The following is a 14,955-nucleotide window of genomic DNA, read 5'->3' as shown; positions in this document are numbered from 1 at the left end:
CACTTACACAGGAGAAAGTGGAAAGAAATTATTTTTCTGATTGCAGCAGGTAATACAAGATGGGTTAAAAAGGACGAAACACATCTGCTTCTACTTCATATGCATTAAGAGAAGCATTAACAAGCCTCCAATAGAGTTATGCGAAGAACCTACGTTCAGATCTTCCGAAATATTGTATCTATAAGTGTATATTTCAGAAGGTGTAATTTATTAGAATAAGGAAGATGTTTATTCTCCTTCCTTTTTCTAAAAGTTAACCAAAGCATGGCAATAAGTGATGTTTGATAGATACTTTAAATTTTGAACTGCGAATTTCATGTACAATTATTTTTGAGAAACATAACAATGTCATCCTACAGCATAGCAGGGAAGAATGGTGTGTGAAATAGGACCCTTTCCCTACCATACTTAATCTACAAAGGATGGTTGGCTTTTCCCAAGTGTGTACAACACTCCACTCATCTTTTAAGATTAGACTAGGTAATCATAATAGAACAAGAAGAGGTTGTCTGGAATAATTAGAGGCAAGCTATCTATGAAGCGATGAAAGTGCCTCACATTTTCCTTTTCTAAAGTGGCAGTGTCGATCACATCACCATCACTTGTAAGAACCCAAAGGTCTCTCGACCGAACTCTTTTTAGGCTTCCTCTGCAGAAAGGACAGGACTGCGATCTTATGTACCTGCAGGTTGGAAGCACATCAGAGTTAGAAATTGTGAGAAGCTACTCATTCAGCAACCAACATATGGTGACATACTGACATCAAACACATCGTGGAACTAAATGTGAAATGCAGTTACCAGTCCCGATAGCAGTTTATGCACATAGCATGATTGCAATTAGGTAACACCATCTTGGTGCAGATCTCCATACAAATGCCGCATTCATCTTCTCTCTCCAAATCTTTGTCGGAGAGCTTACGCCAATCATCCATTCTCTTCCTACTACCATCCTTGCCTCGAGATTTCTCTTTAGATTCTTTTACCATCAAGTTACTTTCAAGTTGCCGGAGAGAAGGATATATTATTGCTGCAATATTTTAATTGTATCAGAATAAAGAAGGATGAAAGACCCAATTTTCCTAACTGAAGAATGGAGAACTGAACATCATATACCATAAAACTCCCTAAGGCTGGCCCTCCTCTCATACGTAGATATAGAGCTATCTCCATCGCTATAGACCTGCATAATCCAAGTAGGATCGTATAAAAATTGCCCAAATTTATGAAATTTAATCTGTCAATTCTAAAAGCATGTTTGCAAAAACTAAAATGAACCTAAACCAATAATACAACCTTCAACTGTATATACATATAAGAAGAATCACCAAACTGGAGAACTAATACCTTGTACACAAGTATATGAAGAAGGCCTAAATAACTAGGAAGTGTACAAGAACAGCTGCAGTCCATCCACTGGATTAGGTAGAGGAGGATTGGCGCCAAGGGGCTGTATGACAATCTCATCTGTACACATGCCCCACCATAAGCTCTTTGAATACCATCTGCCCTGAAGAACTCACAACCCACCACATACAAACAACATCATAATCAAAAATATATTAACAGAAAAAAAAATCACTTCATAATAGTTGAAAAAGAACCATATTGGAAAAGTACAAGGATAAGCAAAACTTTCATCAAAATCGCAATCAAAACTTAGCCAAAGCAGCAAAAAAAAGGAAAGAAAATATCAACTAAATAAAGAAGACCCAGAAGAGAAACAAAGGAGAAGAGGGATTACAGGGTGTTGGCATGATGTATGTCAGCTTCAAGAGCTTTGAGAGAACCTCTAAAGGATAACGGCCTCCCAAGCTGGCTCTGAAACATGGCCTTATCTTCTCTCTGGGCTTTCTTTCCTTTTTCCACCTCCCTTTTCTTTGAGAAGAAGAGATACAGAAGAAAGAAAGAAAGAAAGACTAGATGAACTAGAGCTTTGGAAGGGACAAGGCAGAGAAAGGTTTGGAACCCTTTGCCTACTATCCTATGCCAAGATTATAAACACAAAGATGATGATTGAGAGGAGTTAATTAGCAGTCAAGAAAGGGGGAGAGGGGGGTCTGCATATATAAAAAAAAAAAATCTCCTTGATCACAGTTTGTCCCAAATTGGATGCAGGTGTGGGACCCTCCATTGGTGTAACTGGGGCAGGTGATCATCCCTATCTATTATTCCTCCCTCCACCTAGAAAAACCAGGGAGCTTAATTGTTTACCACCTTTTTGTGCAGCCTTTTCTATCTCTAATTGGCGTCCTTGCCTTTTCTTAGGGGTAGGATACAGATGGGTCCCACTGTGGCTTGGGTGGGTTCTGTTAAGCAATCGCTGAATTGAGCCAATCCAATCCTGGTGAGGGTTACCACTAATAGCATCCTCTCCTACTCATCCCTTATGGCCTTATCCATCCCTCTGGGCAAAAGCAAACCGACATCAACATGGGGTTTTGCTGTTGCTGGGCTCTCAAGTTTGGTGAAGATTTTTTTTCTTTTTTTTTTCCTGGGTTTTGTTGGATGGTGTTTAGACTGTTTAGAGATATTATGATGTTATCAGTTTGGAATTTTATGCATCACTCATCACCCTTTTCAATCGAGGGAAGTGCAAATACTTTGATATAATGCGGAAAAAAAAAATATTTGACAGATAAAATAAAATAATTATTGTTGGTTGCTTGAGGAGGAGGAAGTTGTTAAATATTGTTGTGAGTGTTGGAACTCTTCTTTGGAAGGTTCAGGTTCCACATCTCTGATTATCTAATAAAAGAGTCTCCTTTTTTTCATTTCAGGCCCTACATATATATTTATTTTAATTTACACTCTGTCTTTTTTACTATTTTTCTCATTCTGCAATAGGCACCTTCCAAATTTAATAAATAACAACTATGGTTCCTTTTTTTTTATGAAACATTGGAGGCTAGATATCATTCATATACATCAAAGAGTTACAAGACCCAATACAAGAGAAATATTGAGAGAGACCTAGACTTGTCTACAACAGAAAGTATGATAAAGGAAAAGGTTTTTAGCCCTAATAACTCAAAAATATTAAAATTATAAGCATAATATCTAATAACAATTAGGGAAGATAAAATAATGACTCTTTGAATAAGCTTCCGCAACATAAAAAAAATACGCAAAAACAATAAATAAAATATGGCATTGCGTTTGATGAGCAAAAAAGTATCAAACAACTCCAGTCGAAATATAGACGTAAAAGGGCTCGATATGCGACCGCGTTATATTTCCTCCGTTTACTCTAGCACACACAATTTTAAGTACCAACAAACAAAAATAATACACATGTAGGGGGAAAAAATAAGTAACCTCAGCCATTGAGAAGGAACGATGGAGAGGAGAAATGCTAATTAGTCTTGATTCTGTCCAATGTAATTTAAATATTAGAATTAGTGTGTGATTCTGACCAATGTATTTTAAATATGTTAGATTTGTTCTTTGACAATTTGGGCTAGTTAGGTTAGATTAAGTCTTGGCTCGTATTCTAATTATTCTAATTCCCTAAAGATGAAACTACGACTGCATCCTGATTCATAACTTCTTGGTGTCAACCTGACATATACAAACCTTAACTAAAGGCCAAGCAAACTTAGGGGATTGATCAAGAGAAAACAAAAAATAAAAGAGTTTAAATACATTTGTTTAAGGAGAGAGCCTTTTGTATTAGATGACAGTACATTAATGTTCTCTGGATTTACTAAAGAAAGTATAATTAGTTATTTTTTAGGTGAGACTGAGCTGCTCATGAACGTATTGGAGTCTTCTTTTCAGCACTGAGAATAACTTCTTTGACGCATGAGGCTTTGAATTCCACAAGGATCAGATACTGAAAAGCAATCAAGAAAGCAACTATGCCATCTTCATCTTTTCTTTTCTTTTATTCTAGAAATTTTTTGTGGGACAGTTGATAAAGTTATCATCTAATTCAAATGTCTGTGATGTTATTAGAGTTTTTGACCAATTTGCTTGCCCAACCAAAAATTATTACCATTCTAATCGAGTTTTGAAGCTTTTTCTTAGAGTAATTTAATTTTGCCGATTAAGCACCGTGTAGTGTTTTATGTCCTCGTAAGTGAATTATTTTCAGAAAAAGTAGTTTATAAAATCACTCTTTTTATCAACAGAATTACTGTAATTCAGAAAACTTATTGGAATCATCTGCAGATTAAAATTATATTTTATTAGGACGATAAAAGGCTATATTATTAGGTAAAGTTAACATAAATCATTGTATGAAAAAGTGACTTAATAATGAACAATTTCCCTAAACTCCCACATTCGTTGATGCGCTTACATGATAGCAATTATATTATTTTGGTATAAAAGATAAATTGGCGAACTATTGTAATAAGTAAGTTTTGTCTGAGACGAGAGTTGGATTATGCATCAAGGAGATCATGACTATAAATACCTGCTCCTAAATTATTTAAAAGAAAAGGATCAATTCTAGTTGCCAATGTTTGATAGACGGTGACAACTTATTGATAAAAACATTTCCAAGATCTACATTTAGCTGATTTTATGTTTTTTTTTAAATATCCGTAGACAGATAATTTATTAAGCTTCAAATAGAGATCACAACATAATACATAATATAAGAAGGGGAGATAGGATAACATTCTGAAATAATAAGCTCCGCTCTTAGCTGAATTACAGACTGATTTACATCTTACATTTTTACTATTCATAAATTAAGCCTTATAATTTAGTGAATATGTGCAGAAAATATCCTGAGTTAGATTTGAACTAACACCGTGAAATATTGCGTTAAGTAGAAATTTCTTTTTTTCTAAAATAACTAGAATGACTAAAATGCTCTTAATATGACTTGGTTGAAGGTATTTTCGTAATATTATAGTATAGTTAACTTAACTCAGAGATTTAGTTAAATTTAACTAACTATCTAACAGCAAGGTATTTTCTTCACATATTGACTAAATTATAGGATTTAATTTACAAATAGTAAAAATGTAGCATGTAAATAATAATTTTATTAAAAGACTGAGAGTTATATATGCAAATTTCCCTTTAAAAAATCTATTAACACAACTCTAGATTGGTAATCTAATATCAAATTAATCATACTCCAGGATGCTATTGATGGGTCCTGTCACCTAAACGGGGCCTTTGTGACCATTAAACCTTGGACTAGTGGATGCTTTTTAATGGATTAGGTGAATATTTGGTCACCATAAGGACCGAACCACTGTTTAACTAATTCTTCTGCTGTTGTTTATCACCTTGCCATTTATTGTTAGATGTCATCTTTCATTCTATAGAGATTAGATAAAGAGATAAAGAGATAAAGAGAGAGACAGAGAGGTTCACTATTCTTTCGTTGAATGTATTCTTTTCTTTTTCTTTCATTAGAATGCAATTTTGTTCCCTTTTTCCAAAGGGAAAGGGTGGGGAATTATAATTGAGCTCTACTGGTTTGACCCGATTTCAGTTTACCCTTTAATATTTTAAACTTAATTGGTTAATTTACTTTTGGTCTTAGTCCAGATTGCAACTATTAGAAATAGTTTGATTTGCAGATGGTAGAAATAATTTAGTTATTATATAACTTATTTATGATAAATAAAATTTATGGTTGTAAATTTGGACAATAAATATAAGGAGGTTAAATGCTTAAGTGTAAAATATAATAAATATTGTAGATTCCTATTTTTTTTTGCTCTCTTTTCTATTATAATGGGAAAGTATGATATTATTCCTAGTTGGCAATACACTACCATAGACATTTATGTGATTATAAAGATGAATTTGGTTTTCAAACTTCTAAGATTATTTCTTATGGCTTTAATTTTAGCATGTTTTGAATAATTGGATTTATTCGATAACATTTAAAAATCACATGAATCTCAAAGAGAAATTGAATCACAATTCATGACTAGTAATTATAAAGACTTGTAGAAGATGGACCTCTATCATAAAAAAAAATTTAAAAAAATTAAGGAACAAAATATTTTACCTCCCTATTGTTTGGCCAAAATTAGGAGTGGATTCCTATTTAACTTTCAGTTTTGACACTTAACCTCTTTAATTGCTATGCTGATTCATCTGCATCCGTTAGAAGATATATCACATAATTATCAAACTGTTATCTACTTTGCCATCATCTTCTCTATAATTGGATGTTTGCATTTCTCAGTTGTTAGGAATAGGAAAGATTTTAAATAGAAAAAGAGATCAATTTTCAAAAGAAAGAAAGAAAAAATATGTCCCCAACTAATTATAATAAATTAAAGAGGAGTACATTGCTAATCTTCACCTTTTCTTAAACACCATCCATGCATCTCGCAATACCATAACTAAATGACTTTTTCATGCAATTTGTCAGCGGATAATGTAGATCAAAATCATCCATGCATCTCGCAATATGTATAGTGTCACTTTGGAACCACATGAAAACCATGCGTAACTACTTTATGGGTAACTACATTTAAAGCTAAACCATTGTAGGTTAAATTAATCTAATTATTCAACCTAACACAACCACCAAGCGAGTAATTGCTAATAATTTGGCCTTCCAGACCAAACCAAAAAGAAAATAACTACTCAATAAAGCGTCCGTGCCGAATTTGCTGCATTGGCACGGAGGGATGTGATAGGTTCCATCCATCTTCTATTGAAAATTATGAAAATTAGAAAAGTTGGCATGGGAGAGATGATATAATTTGATTGCTTCCAATAAGATCATGGACATGAAGGTTGTAGTCCACTTCTTATTATGACTTGCTTGAGAACGAAGACATCAAAGATGTGGAAGATAGGCTTTTATTATTATTATTATTATTATTATTATTATTATTATTATTATTATTATTATTATTATTATTATTATTATTATTATTATTATTATTATTATTATTATTATTATTATTATTATTATTATTATTATTATTATTATTATTATTATTATTATTATTATTATTATTATTATTATTATTATTATTATTATTATTATTATTATTATTATTATTATTATTATTATTATTATTATTATTATTATTATTATTATTATTATTATTATTATTATTATTATTATTATTATTATTATTATTATTATTATTATTATTATTATTATTATTATTATTATTATTATTATTATTACCTAACAAAGATGTGGAAGGGGAGAGAATTTTCTTTTTCTCCTCATCACAGAGGTCTCCTAACTTTGTTTTTCCTCCTTCCCTTCCTGTTCTTTTTTACTTTCCAATACTTTCCATCCTATCACTTTGACCTCTTTCTTCATCAATGTTCTTATTGGCGAAAACAATCTAATTTTAAAAGTTATAAACATTTAATTTAAAATAAGTAAATAAATTAAATAAATTTACTAATTATAAAATATAAAATTATGTATAGTTGAGTCTAGTATTGGACGTTATCTTATTAAGACTAGTTCGTCATTTACTAATTGCTTCTGAAATAGTAGACGTTGATCTCTCAAGATATAATGATTATCTTGCACTTGGAAGAAAGTTATTATTCTAATGTCTTGTTAAACCAAAAATCATGCTGTACTCTCTTGCAAATGTAGACAAAAGACTCAAAATACAAATGGAATAAACACAACTTTGTGAAAAAACAATTCAGACTATTGTAACATCCAAAAAAAAAAATTTGGCGTGCACGTGCCGGGCTTGTGCGCGCCTTTCTTCTTCTTTTTCTATCGTTCTTTTATTTTTTTCTTCTTTCTTCTTTCTTCTCCCCACTAATAGTTATTCCCTCTCTTCTTCTTCACGCCATGTCGGAGTGCCGCTAGAGCCGCCAACCCCCCTAGATCGAAGCGCTAGAGCTCCCTCTCTCATCAAGTAAATTTAACTTAAAATTGTGTTAGAGTTGTAAGTTTTTTCCTCCAGTTTTCTCCTCTTCTCAGTCTCGCCATGATTCGACTGATCAGCAGCCTCATTTCTTATCGCGTCGGTCCGGCGAGCTTCCTCTCTTCGCAAGGATACCCTCGACAGTTTTCTTCGACGGCCTCATGGCCAAAGCCGCCGGGCGGCTGAGACGAGGTGGATTCTCACCGCCAGTCGCCTCTAGTAGCTGGGCTTTCCCTAAGCTAGCTTTTGCTTGTTAAGGGGAGCGTGTCGGTAGGGTCAATAGGCTTACTGGCAGTTGGGTTCTTTGGTAGCTCTTCCCCTCCCCTAGTCACCCATCCTTCCTCCCCCCTCCTTTCGATCGAGGTGAGAAAGGAAAGAGGGGGGTGTCTTCGACTCGAGTAGGGTGCAGCCCAGCTCGAGTTCTAGGTCGAGCTGGGTGCGACCTAGCCCGCATGCCGAGTCAGGTTGGGAGCGACCCAGCTCGAGTTCCGAGTTGGGCTGGGTGTTGCCCAACCCGAGGCCCCTATGCCGGGCTGGGCTCGATGTAACCTAGCTCGAGGTCCATGTGTCGGACTAGGTTGGATGCGGCCTAGCCCGTGTTCTAGGGAGTAGCTGGTCTGTATGTAGCCTAGCCCAAGTTTTTGGTGGGTGGGCTATAGGCAGCCTAACCCAAATTGGGGTTGGATTTGGTTATAACCCAACCCATGTGTTTTTTTAGTTAAGGTGGGCTTTGGGCCAAATTTTAGTGGATTTATTTTTGGCTTTGTGTTGGTCAAATAGAGTAATTACCCTCTAATTATCTCTTTAAACTATTTAAGTCATTTTAATTATTTTTAGTGCTGGCAACCGTGAGCCTTAATTAATCATGTAGTTTTTAGCTAATAGTAGTGTTCGCTATATTAATTATTTAATAAATTAATTTTAATGAATTAAATTGTGGCTTCAGAGTGTCATTGCAAATAACACATAAGAGAAATTAACTCATAATTGGGATTTAGCTTGGTCAATTACTTTTTTTGGTTAATACTAATTTTAGCAAATGAGATGTTGATCTAGGTGTATTTGTATTAATTTCTCCTATCGTATAATTAATACATATTAATTTAGGAAAATGATATTAAGCAAGTTGCATTATTTAATGAAGCTTATTAATTAAATGTTGTCTATGTGAACTTTTGTAATTTTAATAATAGCAATTTGGGCGATAATTTGAGGAGAATACTTTAATAACACGTCAGGCCTTGATATAGATATGCGAGCTTTACCTGATTAATAAAAGTAGAAATTATGAGATGGACCTACCCAAGCCTGTAGTGTATGTTAGTAAGATTATTTAACTAATTAGTGATAGGAATATTGTGCTTATGCTTTATATTTACTTTCCTTATTGAGGTGTACTCTGTACTATATGAGGATGATCTCGGCGTAGTTGCAACTAGTAATAGGAAAGCGGTTCAAGCAAATAAAACTTCTATAATCTAGGAGTAGGGTAGAGAATAAAATAGCTTACCTTATGACATCATCACATTCATATCATGCATGTGCATATGATTTCCTTACTATTATTATTGCACGTTATGCACAGTAATCTTATTTTGCTGTTCGATAAGATTTCGCATATCATGATTTTTATATATATTTAGTAGGCATGAATATGTGTGTTAGCACACAAAATATGATAATAATGTATGTTATATTATAATTGTTGTATTATATAATATCATGCCACTTGCACACGTGTATGACCATAAAGTAGGTGATGATATGATTTGGACTTCATTGATGTCATCTTGAGAATGTATACACCTTATAGGTATCTTTTTTTATTGGTTTACTATTTTTTTCAGAGAAAAATAAGATTTTTGTAGGTTGCGTTTTAATGCGGGTGGGTGTGTTCGAATGCGCTTGTGAACGCTTGCAGGCGTTCACAAATACAAAGAACACATTTGGTGCGTTCAAATGCGTTCGACCTGGTTCGAATGCGGTCGGTAGAAATCTACTATTTCTAGGGTTAATAATTGGCAATTATGAATTATTTGGTTAGCCTCTTACGGTGTGGATGGCAATCAGAAAGAGGATATCAAAGAATTGCGTTTTTGCCCTAATCTTCTTCTTCTCCTCCTCTCGTTCCCTCATCCCACAGCTCTGCCACCTCTAGCCTCTCTCGACCGGCCACTCACCCTAGTCCCTTAGGCCCACTCCTCCCCTTTCTTCAAATCTCTCTACCTTCTCCCTAACCCTTTCCACCATCCATAGTCTTTCACCATCCATAGTCCTTCCACCACTACCTTCATTACCGGTGCCACCCCATTACCATCGGCTTACCATCTCCATAATCCACCTAAGGTTCTGTGCCCCATCAACGGATCCAAAGAATGGACTCCCTGCTGTCCGCCCTCTTATCCAAAGATATCTCCAGATCCCGCCATCCGATTCACCTGAAATTAGATTCATTGGAAAGTTGTTTTCCAGGGATTCGACCTATTAAAATTTCACGATCCGACGACTGTATTTCCAGGAATTCTCTTCTAAAGTTCCGTACAAGATCCTATCTAGATCTGAAAACGGGATAGATCAAAACTTAATCTAGGGGAGATCGTATCAAAAGTGGTATCAGAGCCACCGTTCTCGAACACGCGCTTCCTATGATGACAACTAGAGCCATGGTTGCACGGTAAAATGAAGAGGATGAGATTTCCTCAATGGAGGAGGAGGAAACGGCTGCGGAAACTTCCACCCGCGGAACTGCCCAACCAAATCTAAATACGGAAGGGCCTAGTGTTCAAGCGATGATTATATCTCTTTTTCGAATAGATGACCATCAATAATCAGATGATGATGGAGATGATGTGGGAAATATAGGCGACAAGATAAGCTATGGCGATCGAAAACGCACCGACAACTCCCTGGCGCGAGTCTACCACTATGAACCCGCCGCCACCGGTTTAGAACCTTCACCAGCAAGAACCCCTGCTGCCACAACCCTATGAGCAGAGGCCAGCAACGATGATTCTACCAGGCTAAGTTGTGGGTGAGCCCGTTCGTCGGGCAAACCTAAATGGAGATTATCTTGGAGGTCTACACCCTTGAGCAAAGGAAGACGAACTGGAACCACGTCGTGTTAATATAAACTGAAGGAGGGATCACCCACCATTCATGATGTATCCTCCTCAAGTTAGACAACGACTCAAATATGATCTAGACCGAGATAACGGTATTTGTGGGCGAACCGTGCATCTTGACTTTCCGAAGTTTAAAGGCGACGACCCAGTCGATTGGTTGTATAGGGCGGAATAATTTTTCGCGTATCAAGGTACAACGGAAGAGTATAAAGTGACACTTGCGAGCTTCCACCTTGAATATGCGACACTTCATTAGTTTCGGTTAGCCAATGCGTGTGTTACGATTGAAAGTTGGGCCGATTTCTGCATTGATATCACGCGGCGATTTGGAGCGTTAGGGTATGAAGACTCCAATGCTCTCCTCTCAAAGACTGTATAAAGGACTACAGTGGGAAAATACTAAAAGGAATGTGAGAGAATATGTAGTCACTGCCAACCTCCTTGGACCGATCAGCAACTTCGCAGCACTTTCATCTTGGGGCTGCGGGGAGACATACAAGCTGACATGAGGGCTTTAAGGCCTAGAACCTTAAAGGAGGCCTTCGAGGATGCGGTACTAATGGAAGACAAGCATCGAGCAATGATGATGCACATCAAACAGAACTGGACAAGCCAAGATAGCCATAACCCGGTTCGACCTACCATAGCAGTAGGAATTGCAGCTGGCATACCCTGTGCTGCTGCTCCAATGATACCTCCTCGAGCACCCCTAAGATCCTTCCGTGATGTGAAGTACACACCTAGAGGTCCAGGTCGAGCGCTCACACCTGCTCAAGTAGAGAAGCGGAGAGCCAAAGGCCTTTGCTTTCGCTGTGATGAAAAGTTCGTACCTAGACATCGCTGCGCCAAACCGATGGGATCAGTGATGCTAATAGATGGATTGGAGGAAGCTGAGGATGAGGTTGCAGCTGAAGATGAGGGTGTGGCTTAACAGCAAGAAGGAGTAGTGGAGGAGCAGCCTGTGGAAGACATTATGGCCGAAATCTCCCTCCACGCTTATTCCGGGACAGCCACACCAAAGACCTTGCGAGTGAACAGTGTAGTCAAGAAAACCACAGTGAGAATTATGATTGACACCGGATCCACTCATAACTTCATTGACAAGAGGCTTCTTAGGAAGATTGGGCTCGAGTCAAAACCCACAGACAGGTTCGATGTGACGATCAGAGATGGCACCACATTACGGGCTGATTTTATTTGCGGAGGTGTGGAGTTGAAGGTGCAAGGCCAAACTTTCACATTAGATCTTTATCCATTGGCTTTGCGGGGTGCCGACATTGTCTTGGGGACTCAATGGCTTCAAAGCTCGGGGCCTGTAATATTTGATTTTATAAACCTCACACTAACATTTCGGAGGAATAGCCGGAGAGTGCTGCTAGATGGAAACCAGTCGCGACAAGGGCCAGCGTTGCAACTGTTGTTTGGACTTCCATGTGTAGGGGACCAAGCTCTACTATTGCAAATGGCTATTACTAAACCAGAACATCCACCATCAAATGGAATACCCGCTGACATGAAGGAGCTGCTACAGGAATTCAACGACCTCTTCGAGAAGCCCCGAGGAATGCCGCCGACCTACCACCATGACCATCGAATCCAGATTATCCCAGGGGCAAAACCAGCCAATGTTCGACCATATCCATACCCATATGTCCAGAAGAAGGAGATCGGCAAATTGGTGGTCGGGATGCTAGAGCAAGGGATCATCCAGCCGAGTAGGAGTGTCTACTCATCGCCGATGCCTTTTCACGCCAACCGGACGCAAGTGAGCTCGCTTCATTTTCAGCACCAACCTTCCCTTTATTTTCAGATCTGCAGAGAGCCAGTGCAGAGGATTGAGTCATGGAGGAGCTCAAGTGAGATATTATGGAACGCTTCCCCAATTTCACACCTTGAGGACAAGGTGGCGGAAGCATGGTGTATTGATACGATTCAGACTTCACTGATATCATCTCGAGCATGGATACACCTTGTGGGTATCTTTTCTTATTGTTTTACTATTTTTTTTAGAGAAAACTAAGATTTCTGTAGGTTGCGTTCGAACGCGGGTGGGTGCGTTCGAACGTGCTTGTGAACGCCTACAGGCGTTCACAAATACAGAGAACACATTTGGTGCATTCGATCGCGTTCGACCTCGTTCAAACGTGGTCGGTAGAAATCCACTGTTTCTATTAATAATTGTCAATTATGAATTATTTTGGTTAGCCTCTTAAGGTGTAGATGGCAACCAAAAAGAGGATATCAAAGAATTTAGTTTTTGCCCTAACCTTCTTCTTCTCCTTCTCTCTCATTCTCTCATCCCACGGCTCCGCCGCCTCTAGCCTCCCTCGACCGGCCACTCACCCTAGTCCCTTAGGGGCAGCCCACTCATCTCCCTTCTTCAAATCTCTCTACCTTCGACCTAACCCTTTCCACTATCCATAGTCCTTCCACCGCCACCTTCATTACTGGTGCCACCCCATTACCATCGGCCTACTATCTCCATAATCCAGCTAAGATTCCGTGCCCCCTGATAGGTTCTTGTACCAAAAGGTTGACTACGGAACAATTCCTTAAGATCTAAATCAGTCAAGGAAAAATATTCGTTAAATATTCTACGGCAGTCAGAAAATTATGAAATAAGTAGATTCGATTCATAACTTCCTGCTCTACAACTTTTGTATTTATGCCCTTCGCAGATTCGAACTACAACTAGGATGAAAACATGGAATAACATGGGTGATGGTGGTGGTGACGGGTGGAGTGGATGTTAGGGTTATGGATGGGTATGGAGATGAAGGTGGATAGTGGATGTGATTAAGGAAAGTAGACGAAGGGAACAAAGTGGTCGAGATCCTAAAGAAGAGGGGTGGCTCAACAGTCGAGGGAGATTAGAAGTTAGGAGACACTTTGCCAACGGTAGAGGTGGAAGGATGGTGAAGAAGGAGGAGGGAGATTAGGGTAGATAGATGATAGAGAGGCAAGAAATCAATATTCTAATAGCATAGTGAATTTGGCTGACATCCACATATATATAAAGGCTAGCCAACAAGTCCTAAAATAATAAGTAACCCTAATTCTAGAGGATTCTCGTCGATCGCATTCGAACGCACAAAAGACGTTCTCTGTATGTGTGAACGCGATGTAGGCGTTCGAACTCGCCCGACCGCGTTCGAATGCACAATATGCATTCTTTGTATTTGCAAACCTGATATAGGCGTTCGCAAGGGCGTTCGAACACACCACCTGCGTTCGAACGTGACTTATAGAAATTTTATTTTAATGAAAATAAATAACTAATGCAGTAAGAAAAGATCCTAACTAAACGTATCAGGCATCACGCTTCCCCCACCTTGCCCTCAAGGTGAAAAGTCGGGGAAACGCTCCAAAATGTCAGTCTCCAACTCTCATGTTGCCTCATCGGATGGCTTGCCAAACAACTCAACTAGAATCTCCATCTCCAATCTGGTACCATGTCGTCGTCGGCATCTAGCAATTACTCTAACAGGCTCAACGATCTCTATCTCCTCCAATGGCTCTGGTAGAACTGATCCAACGACCTCATGATCTCCAATCCGCTCCCTTAGCAATGAAACATGGAAGACGATGCACTCTTGATCCCTCCGGTAGCTCCAAACGATATGCAACTAGACAATACGCTCTAACACTCGAAATGGACCAAAGTAGCGATGAGCTAACTTTTGGTTACATATCGGACACATGGTCACTTGTCGATACAACTGTACCCTCACAAACACCAATTGCTGATGTCGAACTCCTACTCTCTATGGTTACGGTTATAAACTTGCTTCATACGGTTTTGAGCAAGTTTAAGATGAGCACGCAATCTCCTCAATGTGGCGTCTCTATCCATCAAAGCTAGGTCCACCTCCGTACGATCTGCAGATGCCACTAGATCATAAGCACATAACGGCGGAGCCGTGCGTCCATACACCACCTCAAATGAGTCATACCAATAATACTATGGTAGGCGGTGTTATAAGACCACTCTGCCCA

At 38.1% G+C, this 14,955-nt stretch overlaps 1 protein-coding gene across 1 annotated transcript; it reads right to left on the bottom strand.

Annotated features, from left to right (window-relative positions):
- Window positions 1–265: 265 nt before the first annotated feature.
- Window positions 266–2,166, bottom strand: LOC140793066 (E3 ubiquitin-protein ligase AIRP2-like). Its single transcript, XM_073144419.1, has 5 exons — window positions 1,744–2,166; window positions 1,347–1,509; window positions 1,116–1,182; window positions 801–1,029; window positions 266–682 (listed from the first exon to the last, which is right to left on the bottom strand). Exons 1-5 carry the CDS (start codon window positions 1,827–1,829, stop codon window positions 472–474), a joined length of 756 nt encoding a protein of 251 aa, XP_073000520.1. The 5' UTR covers window positions 1,830–2,166; the 3' UTR covers window positions 266–471.
- Window positions 2,167–14,955: the final 12,789 nt, after the last annotated feature.

The sequence above is a fragment of the Typha latifolia genome, chromosome 7 (assembly GCF_019914945.1).
Source record: "Typha latifolia isolate L0001 chromosome 7, TyphaL0001v2, whole genome shotgun sequence".
Classification (NCBI taxonomy): Eukaryota; Viridiplantae; Streptophyta; class Magnoliopsida; order Poales; family Typhaceae; genus Typha; species Typha latifolia.
Note: the sequence above shows the minus strand (reverse complement) of the source record. Positions and strands in the feature narration are given on the sequence as shown.

Bases quoted from the DNA above. Each gene is read 5' to 3' on its own strand.
- LOC140793066 (XM_073144419.1), bottom strand. From the start codon at position 1,829: ATGTTTCAGAGCCAGCTTGGGAGGCCGTTATCCTTTAGAGGTTCTCTC. The intron at 1,030-1,115 runs GTATATGATGTT...AAAATATTGCAG, and splicing joins CAGCCTTAGGGAGTTTTATG to CAATAATATATCCTTCTCTC. The intron at 683-800 runs GTAACTGCATTT...TCCAACCTGCAG, and splicing joins ATAAACTGCTATCGGGACTG to GTACATAAGATCGCAGTCCT.